Raw genomic sequence first — 22,856 nt, 5'->3', positions numbered from 1 at the left:
TTCAAGCATCATTTCCTTCACTTTTTTATTATTCTCATCAGTTGCAGAGGTCGAACGTCGTCCAGAGCGAGGCATGTCTTCAATGATCACTCGACCGTCTTTGAAGGTTTTGTACCACTCGTAGGCATGTGTTTTTGATAAAACTGAATCACTGTAATAATATTTACGTATGGTTTTTGGATTTCAGATAATTTTGAGCAGAGCACCGCGGAAACTTTTTGCGAAGGTCATACTGTAGATCAGTTATGGTATAAAGTGATCGATCTCTTGAGCTCAAGATGTGTTAATAACAAACGTTTATAAAAACATAAGAACCGAGCATCCTAGCATTCCTTCGGAAACTAAACGGAATTTAGGAATGTTAAAAAATTTCTGTAGATTCGGTGTAATAGCGCATGTAGATACCCCTTTTACTCATAAGTCCTCTTCGAAGACTTGATTACCAATACTTAATCCACTCAAACGCTTACTCTATTATAAAGTTTTTATCGCATTAGATATCAAATCAGCCAATAGCTTAGTAGACATGTCGTTTGAACTTATCTGAGTATCTCGTTGATAGGTCATTTGGATGTTCCTCAGGAGAAGATAGTCATAAATTCGTGTTCCAAAAGTCAGAAATATTTTAAAATCTGTCATTATCCCGGCATCTAAATCTCCTAAGTTATATCACTAACTTTAGAGAAATCCTACCTAAAGCAACCCTCGCTTTGTTCGACGAACTTAACCGAGATATTTTATCAACAATAGTTACATATGTGCCATTTCAGACAATTTTTAAGACCTGTTAAGCGGCTGCTATAATATAATAGCGGAATCCACACTCCAAACTATCCAGATTCGGTTTCTCTTCCGATCAATAGATTGCATTAAAACCATGTTTCGGACAATGTTAAGATACAGACCGCCTATTTGAGAAGAAGCTTGAACAGGTACCTGACAGAGATGAATAAACGGGGTTGATCCGCTAACCGCTAGTTATAGTCCTTAGCGCTATCATGAACTTCAAAAAAATCGTACAAAACTGTAAGCTATAACTTTTTAGTCATTTTTAATTGCAAATTCATAAGCGCTAAAGAAGTTAACAGCACCGTAAGTCGACAGCTTCCGGTATACTACCGTATAACAAATATATGTAAGACTGACTGACTAACAACATACATATAACTATTCACGTCGTGAACCCAGTGCGTCCTTGGAAATGTCTGTATGTATGCAAGTATTTGTGCATGTCCAGAGCCGGATATGAAAAAAGTGAAAGTCATTTAAATGCGCAATTTAACGCGAATTCGCTCGCTTTCACTGGACAACCCAGAACTACCATTGCATGAATGCACGAAAGTATATTGGAATAGTAAATATGTAAATATCAACACTAGGGTGGTAATAAAATGTGGAAAGAAATATTTTGCATTGCATCAACCCAATCATTAAACGGTACTAGCATTATTGAAGAAATCATATGTTTTATGGAGCTATCAACCCTCTACTTAATTAATAGAGTGGCACTAAAATATACCATGAAACGTTTTGCATAAGATAAACCGAATGCTTATATCGGTACTACCAATGCTATCTATATATGGTAATATACATATATATACTTATATATTAGGTCTACAACTTTGCTTCCGCCGTTTTCCAATAGTTGTCTCTAGGGTCAAGCACTGGTCGATTAAATAGATTAAATCATTTTATATCGATCTTGGACATTTGTGTCAACATTAACCCAACAAAATATTTGTAGAGATCTGTTTGCATTCCAAACTTATTCTCAACTGAAAATGTCACTTTTTGAGCCGAATTCTCGACATTTGCCGGAAATTTTGCTTTTCTTTTTTAATTCCAAGAAAAGTGCGGCTGAGGACCCGTCCACGCTTTATACATATAAAAGAATGATCTGATCGAATATATTTTGCGTATCAGAAAATATGAATATAATACGTTTTAGGCTTTTGGAGGGTAACCTGAATTTTGAGCGCCGCTGAAGAAGACTGAACAATCTCCAAGCAGAACCAAATGCCCGTTTTTTGCCGTCAGAACCACGGCAAAACTATTTTCAATATTTCTAAGTACCACCCTCATATTATGTAGTGCAATAGCTTTCTTATGTTACGAACTGCAAAAAAAAACCAGAAGGGAACGGTAACAGCAATAGAAAACAGCGAAAGTGTGTTGAAGCTAGTGAAAAAAAATAAATTCAAAAGTAAAATGCACATAAATTAACGACGAAGCAATTGAGAACAGTAAAAAACGATTGGTGGGTGCGATATTCAAATTTATGGAGAGCGAGCGTGCATTATCCCAAATGCAACGCTGGCTGCTAACGGTAGTTAAAAATGAAAGTTTTTCAGAGATGGTGTAATTTTATTGGCGATTGCAGTCATATGTATATAGAGACCATGGGCTTACTCTTATAGCACCCAAAGTGGTGAGCTAGTTGCTGATGCATCAGAGCATACTGAAGTTATGAAGGGAAACATTTCTATAGCCTGCTGAACGGCAGTGAAAGTGTAACATCTGGAGATGGCGAACCTGATTCCGCAGTCGATAACGATGGAATAGCTGTTCCATTGCCCGACTAAATCTCCTTAGCCAATATTCCAATAAGAATAACAAAGCGGGGACCGATGGATTACTGGCTGAGCTATTCAAATACGGCGACAAAGAACTGACACGTTGCATGTATTAGCTTCTTTGCAAGACATGGTCGGCTGAAAGCATGCCCGACAATTGGAACCTAAGTGTGCTCTTTCCAATCCAAGGGGGCCAACAATCTGCGTCAGTTAGCCTGGTATAAGCCTCCTCGACATCACATATGAGGTTCTAACGAGCTTATTATGTGAAAGATTAAAGCCTACCGTCAACGAACTGATTGGACCTTATCAGTGTGGTTTTAGACCTGGGAAATCTGCTGCTATCGAATAGATTGTCAAAGAAAGATCGGCACGCACCACCTCTTGTCCATTTTAAAGACGACCAGTACGAAAAGGAACTAACTCTATGCCGCTATGTCTGAACTTGGTATCCCCAAAGCTCCGCCATGATCGGGAAAAGCTTCTCGGAGACGTTCGGTAACAAGCGAGGTTTCAAACAAGGGGACTCCCTATCGTGTGACTTCTTCAACGTATTGCTGGAAAAAATAGGAGAGGTAAATAGAGAAGATACAATCTTCTACAAGAGTGTACAGCTGCTGGCGTACGCCGATGATATTGATATCATTGGCCTCAACATCCGCGCTGTTAATTCAGCTTTCTCCAGACTAGATAAGGAAGCGAAGCGTATGGGTCTAAACTGAACAAAATGAAATACCTCCCTTCAGCAAACAAACCGTCGCGTCACTGTTGACAGACATAACTTTGAAGTCGTAGGTAATTTCATATATGTTGAAACCAGCATTAACAGATCAGCCTAGAAATCCACGCCAACGAACTGAATAAGCAATTGAGAAGTAAGATCCTCTCCCAACGAAGATAGGTGCCACAAGTCCACCATCATTCCCGAACTGCTATATGGTACGAAGGCATGGGCGATATTCATAAAGATCGGCCTTAGGAGAATTCGAGAGAAAAGTTCGGAAGATTTATGGTCCTTAGCGCATTGTCAACGGCGAGTACCGCAGTCGATGGAACGAAGAGCTGCACGAGATATGCAAAGACATTGACATAGTTTAGCGAATAAAGAGACAGCGCCTAGGCTGGCTAGGTCATGTTGTCCGGATAGAAGAGAATACTCCAGTTTTGAAGGTTTTCGATTCAGTACCAGGTGGAGAAAGACCTAGCTGCACTTGGTATCTCGAGTTGGCGCCAAATAGCGAAAAGAAGTGGCATCTAACTTCATGTATGATTGAGAATTTAGGGACCAAAAGCCTGGTCGTTCACATGGTGGTAATCAAGCTTAATGTGTGTCCATGAAATATTGGTATCGACAGAAATTGTATCACAAGAATGTCGGCTGAGCGATACTAATAGAAACAATATTTGGAAAATTTAAGTTTAACGATTTTAACTTAAGGAGAAGTTCTTCTTATACTTGAGATAGCCGGCAGGCAAAAAAGTTTACGACATTGTCGACGGTTATTTCTACGTTGTTGCCGAATTTCTTTCCAGTGAGCATTTTCTTCGATCGCAGTTGCAGAGAAAGAGTATGTCAGTCATATCTAGAGAATTTGGTGAATGCGGAAGCAATTCAAAGCCGATTTCCATACTATTTTACCATCAATATACCCAAAACAGGATATACTTATTAAGTTTGCCACGCAATTTGTAAGATTCAGAAGGCTCGAAAACCCTATAATTTCTCATCTAAATGGTCATGCTAAAGAGCTGAGTCGATTTAGTCAAGTTCGCTTGTTCGTTTGACTGTCTGGGAACTTTTAGCTCAGTTGCGATATCGTTCTTTAATTTGGCACACGTTCGTTTCTCACGAAACAATATCAGATTACAATAGCATGTAGCTGCCATATAAACTGTACAATCAGAATCAAGTTCTTTTTCTTGAAAAACTTTTTTATTTGACATTACATATATCTTCTCATAACTTGGCATGGATCATTAACGAAGACAACTTCGAACAAATTGTTGAGATCGGATCGTTCAATGTCTACAGTGCTCAAAGGGTCTGTTTGGAATTTAGCAGACTCGGATACTATTCTCCCCTGTTGCTTAGCCCAAAACGATCTTTAAGTTAACTTTTTGGTTTTGCTTGGTTCTTTTAGTTCTAGATCAAATCTATCATATACAGTATATGCTGTACTACAAGTATATGAAAAGAAACTAATTGCATCGTGTTGGTTTCTCATAACTTTTAGTGTATTTATTTGTATTACTTAATATTTTTGTTTTTGTTCTTTTTAAGTGCGCTATAAAACAGCTCATTATGCGACTAAGCTACGTCCAGACATATTTACCAAATTGTCATATTAATTTAAATCATATATCCCACAATAAATTTCAGCAAAATTCAAGCCACTTTGTGTTTAATCGTTGGGAAAATTAACGCATACAGACATATGAGTACTAAGCTTTTTCACATAGTCTACGCTCTCTGCAAATCCCGTAATAATCTCTTTCTTATCGCCAATTAAAAGCAGCACTGGCACAGCATTTTATTTAAGCTCTCGCTTTTACGCTAGTATTCGCGCATGAAAATGCAAACAAATGTAGAAATTTAATTTCGTTCATTTATTGGGGTGTGTGTGTGTGTAAGCCTGTCATGTTCTTACATAATAAAATGGCGAAATTAGTTAGAACTCAGTATTTGCACGCGAGGTTAAGAATAAACAGAGAAACGGCGCGCATAAAAAATGCACGATTGTGTGCTTATGTATATGTATGTATGTAATGTATAATATATACCTATATACATATTAGGGTTATCATAAATCTAATAAGAATATAGAGATAAAATTAATCAATTTTCTTGAAAGAATTATTTCCTATATTATATTTAAGAATTTTTTGATTACTTAATTTATAAAAAAATTTTAGAAATTTTACATATACATTAGGGTGGGCACAAGAAAAATATTATCAAGTTTTATGGGTTGAAATTAACTTTTACACAAAAAATGGCACGATTTTGAGTATGTATAATATATGCATACATTAGGGTGAGCCCTAAAATCTAAATTCGAATGTGTGTTAAAATTAAATTATGCACATTGAAAAAAATATCTCCCAAATTAAAATTTTTAACTTACTTTTTTACAAGTTTAGAAAATTAGGGGGGAAATTAACCTAAATACAGAAAAGATATCCATGCAAGGCAGGATTTTCTTCCTATATAATTAAGTATACATCAGGATGAGTAATTTGTGGGTTAAAACTAACTTACACATATGGAAAAAATATCCCTATACATCAGGATTTTTAACTTATTTTTTTACTAACTTTGAATTTTTGGGGAAAAATTAACCTAAACACAGCAAAAATAACCCCACGAGGCAGCATTTTGTGCCTATATAATATTTATATGTATATATGAGGGTGATAAAAAATTTTGGATTAAAATTAACTTATACACATGGCAAAAAAATATCCCCCAAATGAGGATTTTTAACATAAATTGTTATGAACTTAAAAGTTTTGAAGAAAAATTAACCTAAATACAGAAACATCCCCACAAGTCAGCATTCGGATTTGAAACACGTAAAAAATATGTTTTATTTATAAATACCTTAACTTTAAAAGCATTTTTAGCATCGCAAATTCTTCTTGAGTATGAAATTTCCTACAAAAAAATTACCTCTGGGGATTTTTCTCAACTCAATAATTCTTATACCTTATAACCTTGAAAAAATTAGAAAACAAATTTACTCAAAAATCAAAAAAAAATTTCCCTGAATTATTAAAAATTTCCTTGAGCTATTTTTTTAAATCAAATCAATGGAAAATTAAAAGGATTTGAAAGGCAACAAATATAAAAATTATTATTTCTTTGAATGCTAACTGACATCCTTTAAAATTAAGCTGAAGATCCTACCATGCAGGAATAATTTTTCTCTGTATCTAGGGTAGTTTTAACCCATAATTCAATTTTTTGTGACCCACCCTAATATAAATATATGTGTATACACACATTGCACTAGAGTCTACATAATAACTGAAAATGTGGGAAATGTAAGAATGTTAAACAAGTACAAGGACTTTCGCTTTTGTTATTAGCTAAGGATATATGCTTTATGTCTTCACGTGTTTGATACCATTGTGTATAGGTATGTAAGAAGGGTTATAACAAATAGGTAACAATGTGTATTACTGCCAGCGCATGTATTTAAATAACGTTAATACACTCATAATTGTGTGCAATAAAACTGATGTAGTTAGTGGGAAAATGTAATGAAATGTGGGATGCCACAAGGACAGCAGCTTTTAAACAAATAGCGAGGAAATTTCAGAGGAAAATGTCAATAAATTACTTCTAATATTTAAAATATACATTATTTAATACAAGCGAGTAGCAAAAAAAACGCTCTACTGGGATAAGCTTTTTTGATAGCGTTGATCTACACTGGTAATATCTCAGCTGTCAAAAATATGCTGTTTGGGCAGTAATAGCCGAGTTTACAACAGCGTACCAGTCGTTTCTTCTTTTCGCAATTTGGCGTCAATTCAAGATACCAAGTTTAAACAATCCCTTCTCCACCTGATCTCTCCAATGGAGTGGAGGTCTTCCTCTTCCTCTGCTTCTTCCCGGGGGGTACTGCTTTGAATAACGAAAAACTGGAGTGTTTTCGTCCATTCGGACTAGCCATCGTAGCTGCTGTCATTTAATCCGCAGAAGTATTTCTACATCGTCGTGTAACTCATATAGCTTATCGTTCCATCGACTGCGGTATTCGCCGTTGCTAATGCGCAAAGGATTATAAATCTTCCGCAGAACGTTTCTCTGAAAATGTTGTAACGTCGACTCATCAGATGTTGTCATCATCCATGTCTCTGCACCATAAAACAGGATGGGAATAATGAGTGACTTGTAGAATTTGGTTTTTGCTCGAGAGAGGACTTTACTTCTCCATTTCCTGCTCAGGCTCAAGTAGCACCTGTTGGCAAGAGTTATTCTGCCTTGCATTTCGAGGCTGACATTATTGTTGCTGTTAATACTGGTTCCAAGATAGACGAAATTATCTAAGACTTCGAAGTTATGACTGTCAACAGTTGCGTGGGAGCCAAGTCACGAGAGCGACGACTGTTTTTTGATGATAGGAGATATCTCGTCTTGCCTTCATTCACTCCTAGACCCATGTGCTTCGTTTCTTTGTCCAATCTGGAGGGAACAGAACTAACGGCGCGATTATTGTGGCAAATGATATAAACGTCATCGGGGTACCCCAGCATTTGTACACTCGTTTTGAAGTTATACCTTTTCTAATCAGCTCTGTAGCTCCAATTATTTTCTCCAGGAGTGGAATGAAGAAGTCGCACTCGACTCGAAGAGCGTCGACTTGTCTGTAACTTTGTGGTGATCGAACGGCTCGGAGAGGTTCTTCCGAACCGTTGGGTCCCCCTTTTTGTGGATTGAGCAAAGCACACTTTAATTCCAATGGTCGGGCATGCTTTCGTCTGACCATATTCTACAAAGAACCTGATGCATGCTTCTCATCCGTATTTGAATAGCTCGGCCGGCAATGCATCGGCCCCCGCCGCTTTGTTGATCTTCAGGTGGATAATTGCTATTCGAACTTCTTCATGGTCGGCCAATGAAACGTCTTTCTATCGTCAACAATTGGGGAATTGGGTTTGCCATCTCCTGATGTTGTGCCTTCACTACCATTCAGCAGGCTGGAGTACCTTCAAACTTAAGGGACCGGACATTCTAGGCGCATTCCCTTAAATCGTAATCCTTAATATATTTACAGTGATCGTCATAAAAAAGGGGGTACCTCGTCGGAGGCTGTTGTGTCCTTTTCATTGGCAGTGTTTTTTACGTGAAGGGTTCCGTACACAACCCTGGGGAGGGATGATTCGTCTTCAAACAGATGTTTTTTGGCTACCCAGAGAATATTTGGTCTGAGACCCGAAGTCGTGACCTCTTTTAGCCATACATATGTAAAAGAATCGTTTATGGCCGCTCCCAAGTGAATTTTCCTCACTTACGTTAACTTCCATCCTACAGGGAGTACTACTCGCTTTGAGTTTATTGAATCACCATGATTTTTATACCCTGAAAAGGATCTGTCTGTATATACGCGAACTAGTCCATCAGTTCGTGAGATATCAATTTGAAATGCATATTTATTTTATTGGGAGGGGTACTGTTGGAATCGAAGTTAACTTTTTTTATAATAATATAATATCAAAATTTAAAATTAATAATAATACTTATATACTGAAAGAGATTTCTGATAGAAAAATCTCTTTCCTTTTCTTAAATTAATTCATTAAAGTCGAACAAAGCTTTATATATATTAACCCTCTGTGAGACATTTCTAATCTCAGTCATTGGCCTTCAAGCAGCAAATCATTAAATTTGAGCAGCTTAAAGGCATGCCACCCGACCATATCGGATAACCCGCTGTTCACAGCAATTGGCTTACAGCCGCAATGGCTCTGAGTGTATAAAAGAAATCAATAAATATGGCAATAATCGTAATGTCAAGTGTGGTGCTGTCTGTCAGCCGAATTACTTTAGTGTTGTTAATCCATTTCAAGTGAAGCCAATGATTCTCCATTACAAGGGAATGTCAAATCACACTGCCGACTTAATCACCACACTCATATACTTTATACTTGATATTTTTGGTAAAAGGTTTCATAAAGTATGTATGTGCGAAAATTGCGATGTCAAAAATATAAAACACACTTTACCCATTCAAAGATTTCGGTGAAAGTGAAAATGCGTTCGCACATATCACCTTACACATATTTTTGGGGGATACGCCCGTGATATATTATAAAAGACACGTGCCAGCGCCATTGTCAATGCTTGTCAGAGAAAGCGAAAAATATTAAATGCGCAGAAATTTGGCACTCGAGCACTCGTAAATATTGAAAAGTTGTGTATTTGCAGTATTTGTCAGACGAACAGAGAAGCAATGCACAACCTGTAGGGAATTGAGAGCGTTTAAGTGTTCTTAAACTAACCATACCAAAGTAGAGTATTAAAATGGTGAAACCCACATTTTTATTAAGTATTTTAAGAAGCGTGCCTTCGGATTGCTTTTAGTTTATTAAATAATATGTTACTAGAAGATCTCATGGGTTCACTAACCAAACCAATTTATGAAAAAATAACCAAACACTAATCAATCTACACATGCTTTACCAGCTGATATGCAGTTTGCTCTGAAGAAAGTTGTTAATAAGCTTATGTTTGTGGTTGTAAATTCGTTAAAGAAGACATTAAAAGCTATGCTATCGACATAGAACCCCTATAGAACCAGGTTCCGTTCCACACATGCCTCGTTCTGTGAATTATTTGAGAATTATCTCTTGGTTAGTTGGTTGAAAAGGGCGGCGCAGGAGCGCCTGACCACAGATAGCCGCTTTGAAGCCATCTTTATGCCCATTGCGCTCATATATCGTAACAATTTAAGCCCTGTTCAACTACTCTGGATTTGATAAAATATTTAAGTTTTCCACCCTAACTGCCCAATATCTCTTAAGTTGGAATATTAGAATCCGTGGAAGAAACCCCGTCTGAACGGGCAGAAGGCTGGGCATTCGCAGAGGTTCGCTGTTCGAGCATTTCCTAATCCTCGGCCGATGAACTGCTTTATGCCGATTTCTTTCTATTCCTTTATGATTGGGTACCCAGGCGATGATCACCGAGTTTTTCAGTGAAAGTCACATTATTATCTTCTTACATAATCTTACACAATGAGACTTCGTGTTGCCGCCATTGGCTGCCTTTCAGCTGTCTTCAAGAAAGTTAATAGATTTTTTGGCTACAAGCGAGGCTCACTTTGCGATTTCTGAAGTTGAGCTCTAGATAATCTTACCCCTTAAAGATAGGGTATAAAGGTTTTTGTCTTTTTTGTGGGAAAGGTTTGCGGATTAAGAGCTATTTTAGAAGAAAACAAAAATACCGATTTTGAAGGTTTTTCTAAAATCTGACCTGTTTTTGAGATTAACTGGCATAAAACGAACCAAGCAGAACTTTGCGCTTTTCTGAATTTCAATTAAAATATTATATTTGCAAATTTGGTTCCAAAATTTGGCAGAGGTTTATACTGAAGCTTTTGTTGCTCAAGGATTAAGAGACGTATTCACTAAGTTCTTTTATTACAAATAAATTCAGCTTAAAACAAAATTATTCCAAAAGTTTTTTTTAAAAGTGAAAGAGCTATTAACCTGAGCCTCGATCAGTTCGATTTTAGAATATGCTTGAACTCATTTCAGCTTCGGAAACATTTGCAAGACGTAACGTAGAACTGTCTTTAGATCGACATATTTTGAAATAGAAACAAACTACCCCAAATGCAAAAACTTCACTTTGAAATTTGAGAACAGAGTATTATAGATTAAGGTAATACGGTAGGACCTAATGCCCAATATTTACTTAGCAACTTTGAAAACCGGGTGGAAACCATTCAAAATGTACACCTATTAATTATAAAAAAATCATTCAAATCGGTTGGGCTTTTACCTAGGTGGCGTTTTTTTACCATAATATACTGCTATCGAGGAATGATAGCTTTTAGTCCTAGGTCGTGTGGAGCCTGCGGTTACGGCTAAAAGAGAGAAAGCTTCATCGGAACCACTCTGATATATTCGGTTTAAGGGTTCGCTGAAGTCTAATTACAGCGTCTGGTCACCAGAGATGCGAATACCAGCGGGCGTCAGTCGTGAAACAAGCGGCACGCTATATAAATGTGTATAAAGCTTTTACTACTCGCCTAGCGATGTTGAAATGAAAAGGAAACAACAGCCTTGTATAAAATACCCCTCTTTTGATGACGACCATAGCAAACGTAATAAGGAATATGATTTAAGGATATTTACCTGGAATATCCGATCCCTATATTGGGAAGGTGCCGATGCCTAGCTGATTGATGTCCTCGTAAAAAATAAAGGCTGACATCACCGTCGTCCAAGAAATGCGATGGACGGGACAAAGACAAAAACGAGTAGGTCTTTGTGACATATTACACAGTGACCATATTAAGGAGTGGTGTGGGATTCGTGATGGAAGAGAGACTCAGTCATCGAACCCTGGTCAGTCATAGGTAAATGATCGTCTAGCCACAATCTACATCAGCGCAAATTTTTGAACATAACACAGATTTACGCACACGTTTTGACGGAAGAGATGAGCGATATGACCAAAGATACCTTTTATGTGTGCCTGGAGCGCGCTTATGACAACGACCCCGTCTTGATGTGAAAATTGTACTTGACGATTTTATCTCCAGGGTGGGCAAAGAAGGCATATTTGGTACAATAGTCAGAAAATTCAGCCTCCATGGCAAAACCTCTCCAAATGGGTTGAGATTGATCGCATTCGTGACCTGGCTTGCATGTCACTGTTGACAGTCATAACTTTGAAGTCGTAGATAATTTGGTCTATCTTGGAACCAGCATCAACACCAACAACAATATCACTCTTGTCAACAGGTGCTACTTTGGACTGAGTAGGTAATTGAAAAGTAAAGTCCTCTCCCGACGAATAAAGACCAAACTTTACAAGCTCCTCATCATTCCCGTCCATGTTATATGGTGCGGAGGCATAGACAATGACATCATCTGATGAGACGGGGTTAGGAGTGCTCTAGAGAAAAGTTTTGCGAACGATTTATGGCCCTTTGTTCATTGACAACGGCGAGTTCCGCAGTCGATGGAACGATGAGCAGTGCGAGATATACGGCGACATTGACCTAATTCAACGAATCAAGAGACAGCGGCTGCGCTGACTAGGTCATGTTGTTCGGACGGAAGAGAACAATCCAGCTTTAAAGGATTCCGATTCAGTACCCATCGGTGGAAGCAGAGGAAGAGCAAAATCTCCATTCCGTTGGGGAGATGAGGTGAAGAAGAACCTATGTGCACTTAATATCCTGACCACAAACCAATTATTCAAAATAAGAAATTACCCTTTAAAACAACTCACTGTTTTATTATCTTTCCACATACCTTTTCTGAAATTTAAATTTCCTTTAAATGCCACATATCAATTATTAAGTTTTTTAGAAACACTTTAAAAGTCATTTACAATTTCCGACAACTCCAAGACAAACCGAACTTAAAAGACCGCTCCCCCACCCCAAAAATCGTTGCGTCTCCCACCCACTCAACACTTTGGCAGCACATGTCAAACTCAACCCAACGGTCCACAGCACACGCCATCACCCCCACCACTTTCGTTTATTTACTCTTCACTGGTTTGATTTGCGAGTTGTTGATTGCATGGAGGATTTAATGCTTCCATTTCTTGGTTTGCTACTACATTGCCCGAGGGTTAATAAGCAGATAAGTAGTATGTATGCAGGAAGCAAATTCCTGTGTGTTGCATGGGGAATATATTGTATATTTACAATCATTCCCCAGTGCAAACGAACGACCCCGCTGACCACTTGGCTGTGTGCGTGTTTGACGAGACCGAGACAAACAACCGAGTGCAACGAGTTCAATGGTAATAAAGCGCCTGTTTGTTGAAATGTTTGCGTTGATTGCTCAGAGTTGTTTTCTTATTTCATCACTTCAACTCGACGTCTGTCAACGCAGTCCGTCGCTGCGGCTGTCAACCGTAAAGCCGGCTGCTGCAACGAACAGTCGATGCTTTGATGTGCTAATACCAACATCACTGCCGGCATAACTGCGAAACTCCCTGAACATGTTGTACGCAAAACTTGTGTGTATGTGGTAGGGCGGTGAGCTGACAGACATACCAAATGAGGGTTAAAAACGTTGATTGCCTTGAGGCAGGGATGTGTCAGTGCAGCAAACGGTAAACCACCACTTTCGCTCAGCTGTTTGACGTTTGTTGTTTAATTGTTTACTTAATTTTTCGATTTTGATAATTCTTTTATTTTCAATTGTATTATAAATGTTTGTTGTTTCACGTTGTTTGTGGCGTTCATCGTCAATTTTTAATTGAATTTTCAATTTTTCGAGTGCGGTTTTGAGTGCCATGCATATTCATTTACAATTTGTTTTCCTTTGCTCTGTTTATTTACAGAAGTTGCATTATTGGCCCGGAATTGACAATAAAAGTCTGCTCCATTGGCACTGTGATAAATCGCATCGCTTACGCGGCCGACTACTGTCAGCTGGAGGGTACTTCCGGACGTCAAACGCAGCCGATGCCCATACGTTGGATGGCCTGGGAGAGTGTACTGCTGGTGAGTCTAACATATATGTACTTTATATAAATTTTGCGATATTTGTATTCGATACAAGTTTGTTTTTAAAACCCTTCGTTTGCTAATAATGCTCGCTGAAAAGAAATTTTCATCGATTGAAGAGGTGATCGTCGAAAATGAGGCCTATTTTTTAGCAAAGGTCAAATCGTATTGCAAAAGTGGTATCGAAAAGTTGGAAAGTCGATATTATCAGCGCATCAACCTTGAAGGGAGTTATTTTGTATAAAGGATACCAGTTTTGCCATAAAAGTGTGTTTCAATATGGTAGGCCGAGGAGTTCTTAATAGACCTATTATATACGAGAACACTGAAGATGTGAAATGGGGGTGCTGTACGAGGATAAAATTATAGGTACATGACCTCAGTCGCAACGTCGACTCATCCGTTGTGACATCGTCCAAGACACTGCACCATTAGCAGGACGGGAATTATGAAAAGAGTTTGGTTTTTGTTTGTCGAGAGAGGACTTTGCTTCTATGTTCTAACAGTGCGTTGGAGTCTGACATTGTTGGTGGTGTTTCTGGTTCGTAGACATCTACGACTTCTACTATGACTGAAATTTCGAGTGCGACCGAACTGCCAAACCCATTTTCTGTGCTTCCTTGACATGTGAGGCCGATGTATCTTGTTTATTTCAGCCGAATCGGACATGTGTGTAATCTTGTTTATGGGCGCACGATTTAAAAATATGACAAAAACAATACCGATCAGGGACTCGATTCTTGTTTTTTGGAAAGAAAATCGCACAACAAACTTCATCCAAATATTCTGTGAAGGGGAAAGCAATCCACGACTTCATATTTAAAGACCGCCCGTTGAAGGTTCGCGAAATAGATGACACTATAGCAGCTGAAAAAACCACGTGAGTTACATACTCCAGAGAAATTCGCTGATTTAAAAAAAAAACAATACCAATCGGTGATTCGCTTCTCGTTTTTAGGGGCAAAATCGCAAAGTCAACCTAAAGCTGGTGCCCCGAAAGATACAGCGACGGAGGAAAACGTCTACAAAAAATCTACGATCTAATATTTATTGTACCGATCGAAGGTTCGAAATAGATGAGACTGTAGACAGCTCAAAAACACACGTGCATTACATACTTCGAGAAATATTTGTCATGAGAAAGTTGTCGGTGATTTGACCTCACTACATTTGTTCACTCCAGACTATAAGTACAACCGTGAATCCACCGGTGTTTAACTGTGTTTAAAAGCAAGTTTGTATTAGTTAACAAGACTTGGATTACGTGCTGCACACCAGAGGCCAAGAAACTGTTGAATTGAGCCCGGATTCGGATATTTTTTGTTTTCAAATTTGCAAAAGCTAATCGCCAGGCAGAAATTCGAGTCGAATGATGTGGTTATCGCTACAAAGGAGACCTAACTTGCAGACCTCTACAAAGCATAGGCGGAATTAAGAAGTTTTGACTCCACTTGGTTAAGTGTATCCAGCTGAAAGGAGACTATGTTGAGAAATCCTTGCGTTAAAAAAAGTACGGTAGTTATATACTCCATGAAATAGTGGTCATAAAAAAGTTTTCATTAACATGATTGTCGTGAAACCACATCACAGCAGAGTTTCTGCGTGGGTTTGTATTAGTGACGAGACTTGGATGCAGTGTTATATCCCAGAGATCGAGGGACAACCAAAACAACATTGTCTATTTGGAAAAGATATGAGCTATACTATATCCCAGAAAAAGAGAAAGGCGAGGATGATCAAGTGAAGTTCCTCTCTAATTCGGAGATCTCAGGTAGCCAGGTGCTCTGCAACAATGCTTTGCAGATTTGGAAATAAAGCTCTTACAGCATGATTACGCACCGGCTCTCATCGCTATGGCCAAATTGGACTAATATTGCTACACCGTTGCTGCTTCTCTTTTTTTAAGCTTGTAAAAGTCACTTGACAGATAGAAATTTGAGTCGAATGAAGTAGTTATAACCGCGGTTGTCTAATTTTCAGAACTCCACTGGAAGTATTTCCGGACGAAGTTAATGGAGTTGGGACATCGCTGGGACAAGTGTATCGGTCCAAAAGACCGATGGATTTCATCAGAGAAAAGGAGGGTTTTATTCAAATCGTTTCGACGCAATCGAGAACTGAATATATTTAATTACTGGATAACACTCGACCGAATAGACGACGTCCAGCAAGCAGTGAAGAAAATATAGCAGCCGTAGCTGAGAGTTAATACTGCTTATGCAAGAACTAAAGCCGCTCTACCTTCCCAAGCGACATCGCTTCGCTTTATAGGTTCTTGAAAAGTTCCAAGAAAGCCAAATTTTGTTCAGCGAAAGCCATAAATGTAAACAAGCAAAATTGCCGCATTTGGGACGAAGAGAAACCGGAAGAGACTCAAGATCTGCTATTTCATTTAAAAAAGTCAACGTTTTGGTGTGGTTTGTGTCATGGATCTATTTCTTCAAAAATTACGCCGGTGAGAACGAAACCGTCAATGGCGACCTCTATCATGCTATGACAATTGACTATTCGATGCCTGAAATTGAAGGTAGTGATATCGGCGACATTTGATTTCAATAGGATGACGCCAATTCCAACAAAACGCATCAATCAATGGATTTATAGAGAGAACATTTTGATAAGCAGATAATTTGATGTTTTGCGTGTGTTTACGCGCGTCATTCGCCAATTACACTGATCAACAAATTTGAAATTTTTTTTGTCACATGAAAATTTTTATCAAATTTTGAATATACTAGGGCCACCAAATTATAATATATCAGTGAATAAAAATGTACACATCATGTTTTCTTGTGACATCGAAACATATATTTTCGCAAAAAGTACAAAATTCAGCCACACTTACAGAATTATTTCCTAATATCTAATAGATACTTATGATTTTCTTGAATATTTGGCTTCCGGTAGGTCCCTTTTAAGTCTCCAACAATAGTCTGCTAGCATTCCTGGACTCCATTTCCCTTGATAACGCTTCTCCATTAAGGAAATGTCTTGATGGAACATCTCTCCTTGTTCGTCACTCACAGCACCCAAATTTGCCAGAAAGAAATCCAGATGAGAGTCCAACATATGCATTTTCAAGGACATATTACACCTCAAAGCTTTAAATCATATCATAAGTTCATTTATTAAATCTTTGTAATTTTCCGCTTTATGGTTTCCTAGAAAATTTTGAACAACATTCACAGGCGAATTTTTCCTGAACATTCAGTTTTTCTTCAAAGCTCTTATCCTTCATCAATTGCCGTATTTGTGGGCCTACAAATATTACCTCTTTGATTTTCGCCTCGCTGAGTTGGGATATAAAAATCCATCTCCATCTTTAGGCATAGCTTTTACAAAATTTTTTATCAGGCCAAGCTTTATGTGCAACAGTGGTAAAAGTATGTCATCAGGGTTCACTAGAAGATCATTTTTAACATTTTTTTGGGCTGGAGTTAGTGATTCACGTTTGGGCCACACTTTCTTTGTATAGTGACTTTTTCTGTCTCTACTGTCCCATTCACAAATAAAACAGCTAAATTTCGTATAACCAAGCTGTAGTCCAAGTAAAAGTGCAATGACTTTAAAATCACCACAAATTTTCCAAGCGTGTTTACTAGGGTGCACCTTAGCTATACGGGAGAAAAAAAAATATAGCGTACAGGGCATCACACCCCCCCCAGTATAATTCATAACATAATAAAGTTACAAAAATTAGATTTATATGAAAAAATTGAATACAGTAAACATCAGGGTACACCTTAGCTATACGGAAGAAAAAAAATATAGCGTACAGGGCATCACACCCCCCCAAAAGTTACATTAGAGTATAATATTATGCCGAACTGCCTGTGCCGATTCCTCCAAATCGATCAAAAAGTGAGAATTCCAGTCCGGAATTTGTTCTCAGTCAGCATAATAAGGTATCTGAAGGTAGTGACTCAAGTTATGAACCATCAACTTTAAAAGAACCGCACTTATTGACACAACGTGATTTAAACGATTAAGTACGTGATTTAAATCTGTCTAAAAAACAGGCTGAACTTTTGGGGTCTAGATTCAGTTCATAACATAATATTATACTCTAATGTAACTTTTGGGGTTTTTTTTTTTTTTTTTTTTTTTTTTTTTTTTTTTTTTTTTTTAAGTAGGGGGAAGCATCAAAAGCCGAAGTGCGGAACTTTAATCCGCTAAACCTAACCTACTCCCAACTCCAGACACTCCCACGGAACCACCTGATTAGGTATTACTTCGTGGGAGTGATAAGACAATTAAGTCTCCTCTATGGCACGGACTGACGGACGCCTATTCTGCTCTATATGTCTAAGTTTTGTCATGATTGACGCTGCCGCATCGCTGACAGCATTCCAGTTCTCAGTGGACTGGCACATAAGTGTCGTCAAATTTTCCACCGTAACACTAACACCGAGTGTAGTTTTAAGTTTTTCCCTTACACTTAAAAAGCGAGGGCAATAAAAGAATACATGCTCAGAGTCTTCTAAGCACTCTGAACACGTCGGACAATTCGGACTAATGTCGTGCTGGAATCTGTACAGGTAGCTTCTAAAGCACCCATGCCCACTTAGTATTTGGGTTAGGTGGAAATCCAGGTCCCCATGTCGTCTGTCGATCCAGGAATGGATGTCCGGTATTAGTCTGTAGGTCCATCGTCCTTTGAGTGAGGTTTGCCACCGCTGCTGCCATATCGTTAAGCTTTTCACTCTCTCTTCTCTTTTGGCTCCTTTAGATGGCTCTGGTAATTTGTATACTCGTTCGTATTCGTCACCCTGGATGTCAATGGGCATCATACTGGCTATTACTTCAGCAGCATCACTTGAAATTGTTCGAAAAGCACTGATAACTCTTAGTGCCGACAGCCTGTGCACTGTGTTTATTTGTCTGGCATATGCTTTGATGCCTAACGCCTGGATCCATATTGGAGCCGCATATAACATTACCGATCTCATTACCTTTGCGAGTAAAAAACGCCGGTTGGAACGCACGCAGCCTTTATTTGCCATCATTCTTGATAAGGCATTCATGATTTTATTCGCTTTACCTGCAGTGTATTCTAGGTGATCCTTAAATTTGAGCCTTGAGTCTACTATTACTCCTAGATATTTTAGGTGTTGCTGTGAGTGAATCTCGCACTCCCCTATGGTCAGAGATATACTTTCCTCTACTTTTCTTGTACTTATGAGCAATACTTCTGTCTTTTGCTCAGCCAGTTCTAAACTCATTGAGGAGAACCATTGGCGCAAACCGTGTATGCACTCATTACTTTTGCTCCGGAGGTCGTCGAGGTGTTTAGCCACTGCTACCACAATAAGGTCGTCTGCGTATGCAACTAATTTAATAGCTTTCGGTTGGTGTCTCCTTAGCACCCCATCATACATTATGTTCCATAGAAGGGGGCCTAGTACCGAGCCTTGCGGTACTCCACTCGAAATTGAGTAGCTCTTAGTGCCTTCATCTGTATCGTATAGTAGTCGCCTGTTTTTAAAATAACTCATGACAATTTCCATAAGATATTGAGGAGCACGTATTTCATATAGAGCTTTGATTATGTTTGCCCACTTTGCTGAGTTAAAGGCATTCTTCACATCCAAGGTGACCAGCGCACAATATTGTTTTGTTCCGCCTTTCCATCGCTTGCCACTCACTGCGCATTTCGCGGTGTCAACGACATCGTACAGTGCGTCAATGGTGGACCTCTTTTTCATAAAGCCGTATTGTCTTTCTGATAATCCGCCGGCTTTCTGGATTGCTAATTCCAAGCGGTTTCTTACTATGCTTTCATATACTTTGCCAATAGTGTCAAGCATGCACAGAGGTCGATATGAAGATGTTCCTCCGGAGGCTTTTTTGGTTTAGGAAGTAGAACCAATCGCTGGACTTTCCATGGGTCGGGAAATATTCCTTCTTTTACGCACGCATTGTACATTTCCTTAGGGCTCTGTTTGGAATGCCATCCAATCCAGGCGCTTTGCTGCTTTTAATTTTTCCGGCTATGGCCAATATTTCTTCTTCACTAACTGGCAGTGGTGACTCTATGACTTCGGTTCGAGGCTTAGCATAAGAAATACTGTCGTGTTTTGGAAACAGAGTTTCGACGACATTTCTCATAAAGGATGCGCTTTTGGGTGGTTGTGCTTTATTTTTGAATTTTGACATACAGATTTTGTATGCTGTTCCCCAGGGGTCTTCGTTTGCTTCCTCACAGAGTTTTTCAAAACACTTCTTTTTACTACGACAAATGGCTGACTTCAGAAGCTTCTTTTGACTTTTAAATATAATCCTAAGACTGCTTTCATTTTCTTCGCTCCGATTACGTTGTAGGCGGCGTCTAGCTGAGTTGCAGAGTTTTCTGAGCCCAGCTATTTCTTCATTCCACCAATACACTGGCCTTCGGTTGTTGTGGTGTGCTGTCCTACGCATGGTTGCGTCGCAAGCTGTGGACAATTTTTTTCGCACTGCGGATACCAAGTGCGCGGCGTCTTCGCCTTGTATATTTTCTGAACTCCAGACCATCTCAAAAAGTTCGGCATCAAAGTCTTTTGTTTCCAAGTTTGTTTTTGGCATGTGCTCCTGCTGCGGCGTTCCGTCCCTCCGGCATATGAGACTTCGGCAATAATAGCCATGTGGTCACTATTTATAAATGTGTCAGACACCGCCCACTTAATGTGCCTACTAAGGGCGTCGTTGGCGAACATGAGATCGATTATGGAGCCTTTGTTACCTTTTTGAAATGTATTTTGCGTTCCGCTATTCAGGATCGTAAGATTCGTTTGGCCGAGGAATTCAAGTAGTAGACGCCCACGGTGGTTTGTCTACCCCAAGCGGTCGACCACGCATTGAAATCGCCTGCGATTATAATTGGGGATTTTCCTCTGGTTTCTAGACCAAGTTCCAGGAGGAAGTCTTCAAAATCAAAATTGAAGCAGTGGGAGGAGCATAGCAGCTAACAAAGTAAATGCCTCGTATATTTGCCCATGTGAAAAAATTATGTCCTTCGGAGCGAGACATAACTGGTTGCCCTTTACATGACCATATTGCAGCCTTTCCAGATATGTCTGTAGTCCAGGTGCTTTCGAACGCTGGGAGTATTGCCTGCTTAGTAAGGCGACATCAATGTTTTCTTCAAATGCTTTGTTCAAGCAGATCTTGTGCTGCAGCGCAGTGATTTAGATTTATTGCAAAATTTTCATTTCCCTAAACGTGCATTGCAGCTAGGATCGTTGGTGCATGACTTCGCTACATGTCCACCGGCTCCACAACGTGTACACAGTGACGACCTGTCAACAGGGTTGCAGCATTTGTGCGCCATGTGCCCCAGATGGAAACACCTAAAGCAACGGGGAATAGGTGAGTATTCCCGGAGGCGACATACAGACCACCCGATCTTTATTTTGCCTACCTTGAGCGCAGTCTTGGCGTCCTGGGCTCGCAGGCATAAGATTGCTATTTGCGTTCCGCTTCGGGTCTTTCGTATGCTCTTAATGTTTATTTTTCCCAGATTTTCTATACCGCACTCTTTTTGCAAAGCTTCGCAAATCTCTTCTGGGGAAGTTATTTCGTCCAAATCCTTGCACATAATCATGACGTTGTGGGTTTTTGGATGTATCACAACTTTTGGGGGGGTGTGATGCCCTGTACGCTATATTTTTTTTTCTCCCGTATAGCTAAGGTGCACCCTGATGTTTACTGTATTCAATTTTTTCAAGTATAAATCTCATATTTTCGTAAGTCTCTTTCATATTAGAACCATGAGCAATCGGCACTGTAGGAAGTTTGTTTCCATTATGCAGTAACACTGCTTTCAAACTAGTTTTTGAAGAGTCAATAAACAGTCGCCAGTGACTTGGATCATATTCGAAATTTAATAAATTCATCACAATAGGAACGTTATTACAATAGACTAAATCATCTCCTTCAGAAAAGTAAGGTTTTATTTCATCGTCACGACTTCGAAAATAAGAAATCTTTGTACCACGAGAAAGAAAATTCCAGTCGTTTAATCTAGACCCCAAAAGTTCAGCCTGTTTTTTAGACAGATTTAAATCACGTTGTGTCAATAAGTGCGGTTCTTTTAAAGTTGATGGTTCATAACTTGAGTCACTACCTTCAGATACCTTATTATGCTGACTGAGAACAAATTCCGGACTGGAATTCTCACTTTTTGATCGATTTAGAGGAATCGGCACAGGCAGTTCGGCACTATGTAGGATGGGTCACTTGGCCGAAGACAAGTTTGGATACTGGATTGTGTGTTTGGATTTGGTAGGAATACCTTTTGTTTGAGTCAAACAAAAATAACAATTATTTACAAAATCCTTTGGTTCCGTCCAAATCATTGGTATAGCAAATGACAAATGTCTAGATTCTTGTTTAGCCCAACCTAAAAGGAGCCTCACACACGTTACACAACATTTATGTGGAACCCAGGATTTGTCTTGATTCCTCACAGGAAAACCAAAATAGTCTAAATAGCACTGTTGAATTAGTGATGTGAAATTTCGACGCTGAGATCTAAAAGTTAATTCTCCACACACATAACAAAAATTGTCCGGGTTGTTCAAACACTTTCATGGCATATTTACGATCTAACTAATGTAAATAAAATGTAATTTAGCAAACATTATAGTTACGCAGTCGACTAAATGCAGTTATGTAAACAAAGAAACGAATATAAGATCAGAAATGAATATGTAGCTGTCACAAGATAACTGGATGTGATAGAAACAAAACTATTATATATTTTTAATGAGGGTACACCAACATGTACCAAATCATAACAAAGTTCGTGTGACAAAAACAGTGTTTACCAGTGTTACCGTTCGAAATGCTCGAACGAGTCATCGAAGATTGCACTCAACATATAGGCCTTCTAAACTTAGCCGCGACCAACATTTGAAACAGATAATCGTCAAAAAATAAATGCCAAAAAATGTTGTTTTGAATGATGATAAACATTTCCCATTAAATTTTAAGTTTCTGTGTCTTTCTTTAATTAATAGGGAACCTCGAAATGGATCTCCCTTTAGTTTCAACTGTCACATTTCCGAACGTGTTTATGGCTTGAAAAGAACTT

At 38.8% G+C, this 22,856-nt stretch overlaps 1 protein-coding gene across 2 annotated transcripts in view; it reads left to right on the top strand.

Annotated features, from left to right (window-relative positions):
• LOC126754075 (discoidin domain-containing receptor 2) overlaps nucleotides 1-22,856 on the top strand; it is a 600,425-nt gene that overhangs the window by 559,230 nt on the left and 18,339 nt on the right. For both annotated transcript variants that reach the window (XM_050465959.1, XM_050465958.1), the window contains exon 17: nucleotides 13,618-13,780. In XM_050465959.1, the coding sequence (XP_050321916.1) occupies nucleotides 13,618-13,780 (163 nt within the window). The remainder of the gene's footprint in view (nucleotides 1-13,617; nucleotides 13,781-22,856) is intronic.

The sequence above is a fragment of the Bactrocera neohumeralis genome, chromosome 3 (genome assembly GCF_024586455.1).
Source record: "Bactrocera neohumeralis isolate Rockhampton chromosome 3, APGP_CSIRO_Bneo_wtdbg2-racon-allhic-juicebox.fasta_v2, whole genome shotgun sequence".
Lineage (NCBI taxonomy): Eukaryota > Metazoa > Arthropoda > Insecta > Diptera > Tephritidae > Bactrocera > Bactrocera neohumeralis.
This window is presented reverse-complemented; position numbering and strand designations above follow the sequence as displayed.